An 11,547-nucleotide genomic window follows, 5' to 3' on the forward strand; every position below is an offset into this window, starting at 1 on the left:
TTTAATTCCACATTTTCATGAGAATAACTAAATTATTTCCATATCTAACACTTTGTAACACATATAAAATCGTTCCGTGGTTATTGTGACGCAATTAGTACCCGATTACTGTTTATGAGGTTTGTTGTTCACGCAATATCTTATCATTTTCTTAAGTGTTTGTGTATATGAAACGGAAACTCAAAGAGATAACAATGTCAATAACAATTAAGATCATATAAGCAAGTTACGAAACAGATTATTTCATTCTGCCACTTAAATTCAGATCCTGTTTTTAACAGATAAACTTCTTTAATAATCTTTTGTCTTCCTGTGAACACTCTGAAGAACATTTTCAACTCGTGCATTCAATTCGAATTGGATCAACCGATAAAATATAAGGTAAGGGTATCAACACGACTGCCAAACTTTGAGGAAGTTGCCGTAAGTAAACAAATTTTAATATTTATGTTGGTGTGCGTGAGTAGTTATGTGTCTTGGGACACTCAAGATGGCGGACACACCCTCTAAGCCACTCAAGATGGCCGAGGAGAGATTTGCTTCCTATGTTATGGTCGTTGAGAAAGGGTGGGAGAGATAGAGGGAAAGAGATAGAAAGGATGAAGGGCAAGGCGTCAGGGGGCACTCGCCCCCTCTGATATATCTGGAAATATTTCATGTTACTCAAATGGTGAAAGTATAGCGATATTTTATTAGAAATAATATTGTTTTCTGCGATTTACAGGCTGTCAGTTACAACAATTAACTGTCATTTCCAGTTGTATAAATCTGCAATTAGACTACTCACTCGGGGCCTCTCCGATGGCGCACTGGTAGCGTCGTCGCCTTGTAATCAAGGGGTTTCGGGTTCAATACCTGCTGAAGGCACATAGTGGTTTGGATCCAACTTTAAACTGTAGGTCCAGTCCCGATTACCCTTACTGTGCATAAAGTGGACTTAAAACACCAACTCCACTACTCACTCACTCACTGACATAAATGTTCTCCATGGAGGAAGTCCCGGAAGCAAAATACACCTTTTGACGTTCCTAGCAACGTCCCTTTCCAAGGGCCAAAAATATTGTACTACATTGTTTCTCACAGGTCAACAACACGCAGATGAATCAATTCCTAGTTAGAAAACATGCTTCAAACAAGTCTGACATCTACATAAGAAGATTGAGTCCAGATATAGATATTGGTACTCAATACGAGAATATCTACAAGGTGGCTGTGTTAATAAAATGTTTAGACTTATAACAATTATTTCGAGTTTACTGTGTCTGTTGTTGACAATGGAAACGGACGTTCCTAGGGAACTTAAAGAAAGGTTATTTTCACTACGATAAGTAAGTTATATTTGAATTTTCGTATTTCAAAATATGAGCGTCATAATTTATTAGAGGCAAGGTAGGAATTTGCGGGGAATGACGGAAAACAATTATTTTCAATTGCGATTTTAAATGTGAAAATGACAAAAGACGTAAGTATTACTTTTCCAATTGTGTGTCGCTATTGAATTCGTTTATACAAAACATCTAACTATTTTGAAACGGATATTACTTACCCAGTTTATTACTAAGAAAGTAGACAATATTATTTGGAATATTTGTACAATATTAGAGCCCGTACACATATAACGTTACGTTCTAAACTTTTCAAATAAGGGAACCTACTTACTCGTTTCCCTTCCACTAAAAATACACTCCGATATTTTCAAAGACATTAAGAGCATTGCAGAGCCCAAAATGTGGCCGAAGGTCATGTCTGCGAGCGTGAAGGTCACTGAAAATGCGCGTGTCCAACAATATATTGAGAGGAAACGCTGCCGGCCATTTAATTTCCTGCCTCCTAGTGTAATTTCCTGTATTGGTAGTCCGAGGTCTTGGATTCAAGTCCCAGTTAAGACGTGCCTGTCTTCTGTTTTGTGAGCTTATGGCCTCACTTCCATCCTCGTTCATCTTTTATTTGTGTTGCTTTTGAATGCGTTTGTTTCGAAGAGAGAAAATTCAGTAATTTGTTTATTTTGTTTTCTTCTTGTAGAAACAATTGAGAGATCAAGTCATGGAGAACCTGACAGGTGCACTTATATTGACCCTGTCACTCGTGTCGGGAAATGGGTTGAATATAACATTACCAGGTAAGATAATGGCTTTTATATTTTAATTATAGACATGAATTAGAATATTAATTAATTCTTCTTAATTTTGTAATATATGTGTGATATTTAACAGTTCATTTCCTAATGTAGTGTGCTTTAATTATTAGCAAATTATCAAAATACAAAATATTCTAATATTAATGCAAAATGAAACATTTGTTTTACTTTTGATAGTTGTGGACTTATAAATATTTTAGAAGTGCATTGTTTTATTTCCAGAATTAGTTAAGTGAGGTGTGTTGTGGCTATTTCTATATATCGATGTATTTTGTGAGTGCCAATGACATTTACTTTTAATTCACTCTCATCAACGCTACCAGTTAAAGTGGAAGAAGAACAACATAAAATAACATAAAGTTCAAATACAAGAATTTATATTCCTTAAACTATTTCACATCTTAATACAATTTCCATTCTTCTTATACAGCGTGTCCCAAAACGATTACCGGTGTTTCAGGTGGTTAGATGAATGTTTATATTGTATATGTGCGATAAGAACGGCTGTGGAAGTTTGCTACCCTATCATTTGTTTCCCATCAGTCACAGCTGCGTAGGTGTATTACAAGATGGCGACTCCCATGCAAAATTCCTTTTGCGTCATTGTTCTGCTGTTTCAGTTCAGAGAGCTTTCGGACGGTGATTTGGAAGTGATCCTCCGATAATAACATTTATTGACGGTTTAATAAGTTTCAAACAACTGGATGTGTCTGCAGAAGGAAGAGTTCTGGAAGTCTAAGTGTGTCGAACGAGAACGACCAGAAGCATTGGACTACCGGAATGATGTGTGCCGTGTCACGAATGGTACTCACATTGAAGAATTTTAAGGTATTCTATGTAAACTTATTGAGTTGTTGTTTACTTCCAAATAAGCTTTGTCCATGTACTCCACACATAAAGGAAACTAAACGACTATTAAACTTGGATAATCATTTTGGGACACCCTGTACTTAACCTCACGTAAAAATAGGAATTATTAACAATTAAAACTGAATGAATTATTTTCAATAAGACTGCATACTGCTTGAAATGTATGATGAATATTAAAATTCGCTAACGATATCACTACATTTCGTAAACGTAGATACAAAATTTATTTATTCCCCTTCTTGCAGGAAGAGATTATAGAGAAGTAGACTTTGACCCTGGACATGACATCGATCGCTATATATACCACAGTAATCCTAAAACATGGGACGAAGCAGCAGTGATATGCTCATTGCAGGGCGCTCATCTCGCTATAATAGATTCCGCAGAAGAGGAAGAAGAAATCAGAGTCATTGTAACTACTTTTGATGCTGCAGAAAATGCCAGCAATGTAATATACACTTATATTGGATTTCACGATAGAAACGCTGAAGGAATATATGAAACTGTTCTTGGTAATTATGAATTTAATATGTCGGTCAGTCAAATATAAACCGGAATTTCTTCTGCAAAGCTGCACAAGCAAACATATCAACTTAGGACTAGGGTTTGAAATGGACCGGAGCGGATCGGAACGGCGTTCCCGTTCGTGAATATCTAGAACCTTTCCGTTCCATCAGAAATGGCAACGGATCATTCCGCTTCCTTTATAGAATATAACACTACATTTTCATTTTCAGCGTGAACTAAATTGTTAACACTCTAATGGTACATACTACAGCATTCACGCCAGCATCCTTGGCGGGAGTGGTTATCACACAACGATACGAATCTAGAGGTCTTGGGTTCGAATTCCAGCCAGGGAATGGGCTTTCTTTGTGAATGTCCTTTCATCAATTTTCATGATATCATCAATCATCCTCGTCTTCGCGATTAGCCAAAAGAGGCTGAAAAGCTAAAAAAAACAAATCAATCAATCAATATTGCATCCTTGTAAGTTTTCCTCTACGTGGATGCGTTTCTGCACCGAGGGAGCTTAGCAGAGCATGACGACGTTTGTATGTTGCCTTCATCTATCCGTGGATTCTGATTTCGATGTTCACTTTTTTATTTGTCGTCTCTTGTTGATTCGATTCTTCTGACAAATTAACCAAATAGTCACTCAAGAAACAATGACTACAATTCCTGACCAATAACAATATGAAAATATGTTTCACTTGCACAAATCGATATCTGGAAAGTACTATTGTGACGGAGTATTAAGGATACGTACATTTTGTTAAAAAAATATCAGTTGGACGAGATGATCACCATCCACGTTTCCGTCTATTGGAGAAAATTCCAGACTCGCGTCAAATGTAGTTGATACTATTATATATTTTTGTAATTATTTTAATATTAACTATCATTAATTGTAATACAGTGCATCATTTCACTAGTCGTTGTCTCGTCCCTCTAGTAACCAGTAACAAAAAAGACAAAAGCAAGTTTAAGGTCATTCCATGTCAAATCAACCGATAAGAAAATTGAACCTTTAGGATTCAGATTTTTTTAATTTTTTTGTTTATACATTGTACCTATCAAGAGGATAAAAACTGATAAATTTCAGATATTTTCAGGTCTTAATTTTTGAGTTATTGACTTTCAAAGAAGCAAAAATTCCAAAATTTGACGTTTCGAAATCCTTAAACAGCTGAAGATCAAAAGATGTTTGACGTAGAGAGCTCAAATTAGTGTCATTCTCTTCTGTGTGAGAGAGAAAGATCTCTCTCTCTCTCTCTCTCTCTCTCTCTATCTCTCTCTCTCTCTCTCCTTCTTTATTTCTCTTTCTTTTCTTAGAGAGAGAGAGAGAGAGAAGGAGAAAAGGCAAAGAGAGAAATTGAAAAGAAAAGATGAAAGAAAGAAAGCCTCCCCGTGAGCTTCAGTTTGAGATGCCACACGATTGTGTTTCAACTTTGCAATCTTTAAGAAACTCAAAAAAATGTTTTTTGTGAAAATCTCCAAAACGCCATTTTTTTAAATATATATTTTGAAGACATCTATTGACTGTGTGAAACATTTCATAATGGGACGGCAATGAGTTCCTATGGAAATTATTGTTTTGTATTATAATGTGTGTTGACGTCCATGTTAAATTATCAATTTCTGAGATGTTAAGGTTCAGACTTTTGGTTGATTTGACATGGAATGACCCTTAACGAAAATAAAGAGTTCCGTTTAGTGAAATTTTCTATTTCGAGCCCTGCTAAGGGCCAATAGAATGTCGAAGTTGGCTCATCTGAGACTCGTTCTACACCGTGCAGTTCACATTCGGAACTTTCAGTCGGTAACAAGGACGATGAGGGAGGAGGCAGTGTCAGTCTCAATTGCACAACGTATTATTGTTAAATTTCTCGCCAAAGAAAGCGTAAAGCGGGGTAGATTTTTGCGAACTTTAAGACACCACTTTAATAGTGAAACATTATCGAAAACCCAAGTGCTTGTGGCACAAAAGGTTTGTGAGTGAACGTGAACACATGAAGAATACTACTACATTGAGGCTACCTAAAACATGCCTGACGGTAGACCACATTCAAGCAGTCCAGCAGCTGATTGAACAAGATCGACGCATAACTGTGGAATCAAGGGAATGGTGATTTTATCATTGTAAGCTTTTGGACAATGTTAATGTAGCCTACAAGTCCAAAGATGGGCAAATCACCATTCGCAGTGGCGTTCTTCTGCACGATAACGCCAGACCTTACACCGCCGCTTTAACGCTTTGTTTTGACCACTTAAGGAGGCGTTTGGAGGTCAGAGTGATGAGGAGGTGGAGCGCTTCTCTTGCAATTGGTTTGGCACATTTCTATGACAACGGCATTAAAATGTCACCAAGCCGATGACAAAAGTACCTTGATTGTGGTAATTGTAGTGGACTACATACAGAGCAAGGATCCATTTGTATTTTTGAAATATATTCAAGTAATCGAAATTTATAACGGAATCCCGGTTTATATTTGACTGGCCTAATAGATGTAATTTTGGAGAAATTTCAGTTGACATAGAACCACAACTTAAATATAATTAACGATAACGTACCTTTGCTATTTCTATTAACTTCACTTGAAATAGGGAGTTGTACACATTTTTTTTTAATTTCAAAATCAATACGCGAGAATAGAGTTCGTTTAGGCTCCGCTATTCTAATAATGTTACTATCTTAAAATAACTAAACCCTATTACAAAAGTTTCCAAAGATCATAAATGAAAAATGGACATACACTCATTTGCTTAATTAACCAAAGGACTTATAAAAGTTGTTACGTTGTGCAACTCACATATAACATTTGAAAATGTATATTTAGGTATAAATTGTACCGTATTTACAACAACATCTCATCTTAGTCAATGGGAAATAGTAATCGCCATCACTCTGATGCTATATAAAAAAATTAAGATTTTTAATGAATAATTACAATCATTAACTTCAAACAAGAGAGAGAGAGAGTGAGCGAGCGAGAGAAAGAGAGTGGGCGTATATGCGTGAGTGTGTGCATTATACATTGTTCTATATGTACATATAATTATATATGCATTTTCAGGTGACAACCTTCGCTCTATGTACAATAACTGGTATGATACAGATCCAACTGATTCTCCTAGGGAAAACTGTGGGGCCATAAACCTTATGGCATTATTGTATGATTATGATTGCAATCTAAATTTGGCATTTCTCTGTGAAAAATTTCAAAACTCATGCAACTAAAAATTATGTTTTGAATTTGCTCTAGCTTAAAATAAAACATTTTCACAAACGAAAAATTAATATTATTTTGAAGGCCTTGGAAATTGTTTGATGCGAATGTTTCCTGAAATAGAAAAATAGAGACTTGTAACAAATTGATCTGAATTTCGTCTATCAAAGGTGTATTGGCACTAGTGGATAGACGGTTTTACTATCTCGGGAACTACATCACCACAAAATTGCCTTCTCCACTGACGAACAGGATTTTACAACAATCTTTTTGAGTCTTTGAAGATGTTCTTCATGCTGTCGACATCTACTAGCGAATACAGATAAAATACTCTCATACAAATCCATTCGCTGGTTTTTAGGATGTAATTAGCTCCTAATATCTTATCAGTTTGTTTAACTGTTTGTCTCTATTAAACGTATACTCGAGTAGATAACAATACTTAAAACAATCAAGATAATATTAGGATGTGATGAAACAGATTCCCCTCTACTACCCTTGTAAATTAGATTACTCGATTCATTCTTTTAACTTATAAAGGTCGTTATCAAGTAGTCATTCAGTAAAATCAAAATAAGCTAAAAAACTATCAAGCTGAAGAAGATGCTGTTCGTTATCTCTCCATCTTAGACCTGTATTTCGAAACAATTGTACAAAGTTCGAACAAGTCGTTTTAAGTACTGAAGGAAATTCAATATTTGCTTGGGGGTCAATCCATATGAAATCATACAACCTGGTTGCTTGACCATTTTTAAAAAAGTTTATTTTTTGAGTGGTGTGAGCCTCATATATTGACAGTTCAGAACCACTCTTATTTTATTTTTACTATCACCGATTTGAAAATGGCGGGCATTTTTTATCATGGCGTGCGTCATTTTCTCCATTCGTAAGCATCAGCGGCAACTTTTTTTTTCTCAGCTCTGGTACGTCCTACAATAATGAGACAAAATCTGTGATGTTAAGCACATTATAGGCTACAATTATATTTCTGTGTAATTTTCTAAATATTATTCCTTCATAATAAATTTTAAGGTTAAAATTGTGTATTTTAATCGCTCAAAATGACATTTTCGGACATTTTTTTGAGGGGGAAGGCAGTTTGCTTGACACTTGAATTTTTTTGCGCAAGTACCTGTGTACCAATAGAGTACGTCAAAATTATTTGAAGCTTGAGACTTTAATATTTGTTTTTCTACAGGGTCATAAACATGTACTTTTTGTTAAAAAAATCCAAGTTCAGGGTTAAATATCTCTGGTGGGCAGTTGTTTAAAAATCTGAAATTTGTACACAATACAGTACTTCAGGATAAGTAACTTCAGTAAAAATTTTGAGTTTGAGATTTAATTGGTTTAGGAGATACAAAACTCGTGAAAAATTCAACATTTTGCATTAAATATGGCATGCCTAATTTCATTTCTTATTAACATTTTGTGTTGAAATTCTGCAAACTGTAATTGGGAATGTCAATGAACAACATTACAATAATGAAATGGCTCTGCAATAAAGTATATATACGAGGGCGTGCTGAAAAGTAACGCTTCCTATGTTTTTATTTTCTTTGTTACCTTGTAAACGCATTTTGGATTTTGAGCAACCATACAATGCACTTCTAAGACTTTCCACCTTCTCCATTGAAGGTTTCAAACTTCTATCGTCAGGGGTTGCTGAACTATTGCGAGAAAAATGGCGGCATGTAACCATGCAATGTTGGTGAAGCGCCTGAAGTAGCGTGCCGTGATCGAGTTTATAATCGCAGAAAATGTGCTACAAATTGACATTCATCTGAGACTGAGGGAATATTATGGGGATGAATGTGTTAGACATCAGTACTGCGCGATCTTGAGTTTATCATGCTCTTAAAGAAAACCCCAGCTGTACACGATTCCGATGACCTCAATCAGTTCTAGTTCCTGGCCTTTCACTCCATTCTCTCACATAGCTGAGATTTTTTCAGCTGTGGGTTTTATGTTCGGCGATTTGCCATAAGTGTAGTTTCTATTCGTCGTTTGGTGAGATGCAATCTGTCACACAAGTTCTCGAGAGAGTTTATCGCAATACTGGACTATCTTTCCAACTCTGTTCTTGAATTATCTTCTATTACAATTATTACGTCATCTGCATAGTCTATTGTGCTTTTGATCTCCGAAATATTTCCTAACTTCTCGAGATATGGCTCCAAGTATAAATTCCACAATTCTGGACCTAGAATGGATCTCCGTGAACCTCCTTGTGTTATTGATTTTAAGGCCGTGAAGTTAGGACATCTGGTACGGTTTCCTGTCGGCGCAATTGCTCTCCATACTTACGAGTCCATTCATGGTTCCCAGGTAATGTAGGTCTCTTAAGGTCCTGAAAGTGTGGGGCCAACTAGCGTCGGTACAGGTAGATGTCAGTTCAAAGCCTCACAACACCGTCAACGTCTCTGCCATCTGTGAGGGCCTCTTTTCTTTCAGTTGGAAGAGGGACGCAAGTCCATTTGTACCTCACAGCCTTGCGCCGGAGAACCAACTGCAATTGAGTTGGTATATCGACTGCAAATACACTCGATATAAATGTCGATTGCATCTGTGTATAACAAGATCTACCTGTTGGCCACAGGGTTTATCTATTTTACAGACAAATACCTTTGAACATATGTAGTTTGAAATAAAATGTTCACAATGGAAAACTATTTTCAAATTTCTTCGTAATTCATTTCATGTGAATGTCTCTTGAAATAGTAAAGAAGCTTGAAATAGATTGATCTGAACTTACGAAGTTGTACTGACACTGAATGTTAGACGATTCTGCTCTTCCTCAAGATTAGGGTTGATAGTTTCCCTATCCTTAAATCCCTTATTCTGAGATAATAAATAACCTTAAACTTTAAGAAAATGTTTGACTTTCAGTTAAGTGCCATTCATTTAACATTTATTTTACGCCTTCTGCACTTATTGAGCTTTTTCGACAGAAGACATCAACGATACTGCACTACAGTGAGGCATGTTGCGATCTGTTAAAATATTGTTCTTCCAAAAGGACTTTAAGTGGCACGGAAAGTGCTGTCATTTGTGTAGTAAAGTTAAAACTAATATCACTATCGCATTCACCATGCTCAATACAATGTTCATCCGTATCACAACGGTTCAATTCACAATTTGAACGAAACTCGCCTTTGCGTCGAATGGTCTGTTTAATTCTGACATAAAGAACGTGTGCTCCGATTGTGCCAATTCGAACAATGGCCCAGTTGCGTGCACAATTGTTCACAAGTGATGAAAAACAATTACTTTTCCTTCACTAGTAAAAGCAGCTTCTCCAGAAATGTATTGTTTCATTAATACACTCCTGTTGCATAATTTAGAACTACATAATTTGTATTCATGTCCAGATATTATTAGAATCATTAAATCAAGAAGACTTAGGTGGGCAGGACATGTGGCACGAATGGGAGAGGAAAGAATAGTTTACAGGATTCTTGTTGGGAAACCTGATGGTAAGAGACCAGTAGGAAGGCCAAGACGAAGATGGAGGGACAACGTTGAGATGGACCTAAAGGAAATTGGTATGGATGGAAAAGAGTATATAAATCTTGCTCAGGATAGGGACAGATGGAAGGCCTGTGTTGCTGCAGCCATGAACCTTCGGGTTTAAGAGGACTAGAGAGGTAGTTGGTTAGTTCATTAATACACTTCTGGCCGCCTTGTTGTTTGGCATTTTGAACACAGGTCTTATAGTTAGTTCCTTCCACCTGCACAACAAAGCAAATGATTACTGATTTGCTCCTACAAGATTTTAGCTGGAATAGAAGAAGGCTTGCCTTCATCAATGCAGGGAAAGTCAAAGGAACGTAAAAAAACTGTAGGTAGCAAAAATTGCAAATTTGGCATTTTTAGGCACAAAATTACCATTTATACGCACTCAGTGTCGGCGATTAGGGAGGCAGTCCCTCCCCCCACATACACTTTTTGCCACATTTGCCTCCGCCTTATACTAAACATTATCTAAAGGGTAAGTTAACTTTCCGTGCCCATCCCCATTTTGGCACCCTGCCCCCTCCCCGCTTTAAAACCCAATCGCCTCCACCGTACGCACTATAAAATTGCGTTTTCAGATAAGAAATGCAGTAAAACCTCGTTAATCCGTACTAATGGGGTGGGATAAGTTGACCGGTTTAACAAAAGTCCGGATTAACTGAAATAACCTAAAAGAACAGTAGAAAGTGCACTACAACTCCGTTTATATCAACAAAACACGTTTATTATGGTGTATTTAAAGGGCATAGGCCTAAATACACTATACAGTACAGTGCAAAGTCTGCGGAAACAGAATTTCATCAGTGGTTGACTGCCTTTTCTTTGGGAAGTTCTCTTGTTGACTTCTAGTCACTTTTAAAACCTTGCATTCTGCTTTTTTTCTTTTTGCCCTTTTACCTGTCCTTATTAAGCGACGTCCGGCTTTTCGGGGATCAGATTATCGAGGTTTTACTGTACCATGAAACGAACTTAAAACATTACCTATGCTTTACTACAAAGGAATACAAGAGGCAAACAGACAAGAATCCGCACCCTAATCATATAGTGTTTATCTAAAGGAAATGTATATGTGATACAATCAAAAAGATAATAATATTCGAAAGAATCTAAGTTCCGTTAACAATGCCTCACGTGTGATGCATACAGATTATTGCATGCTGCCACTCGGGTCCTTGATTTTCGCAGATAAACTTATTTTAATAGCCTCTTGTCTTCCTGTGTTGACAGATACTTTGAAGAACGTTATCTGTTGGGGCATTCAATTGGAATGTTATCAAGCGATAAAATATAAAG

The 11,547-nt window shown here is 36.6% G+C and overlaps 1 protein-coding gene across 1 annotated transcript; it reads left to right on the forward strand.

Annotated features, from left to right (window-relative positions):
• The first annotated feature begins 256 nt into the window (after positions 1 to 256).
• Positions 257 to 6,794, forward strand: LOC145996425 (hemolymph lipopolysaccharide-binding protein-like). Its single transcript, XM_083132892.1, has 4 exons — positions 257 to 381; positions 2,023 to 2,119; positions 3,253 to 3,519; positions 6,586 to 6,794. Exons 2-4 carry the CDS (start codon positions 2,044 to 2,046, stop codon positions 6,747 to 6,749), a joined length of 507 nt encoding a protein of 168 aa, XP_082989018.1. The 5' UTR covers positions 257 to 381; positions 2,023 to 2,043; the 3' UTR covers positions 6,750 to 6,794.
• The last annotated feature ends 4,753 nt before the right edge of the window (positions 6,795 to 11,547 follow it).

The sequence above is a fragment of the Lepisma saccharinum genome, chromosome 12, assembly GCF_977018435.1.
Source record: "Lepisma saccharinum chromosome 12, izLepSacc3.1, whole genome shotgun sequence".
NCBI lineage: Eukaryota > Metazoa > Arthropoda > Insecta > Zygentoma > Lepismatidae > Lepisma > Lepisma saccharinum.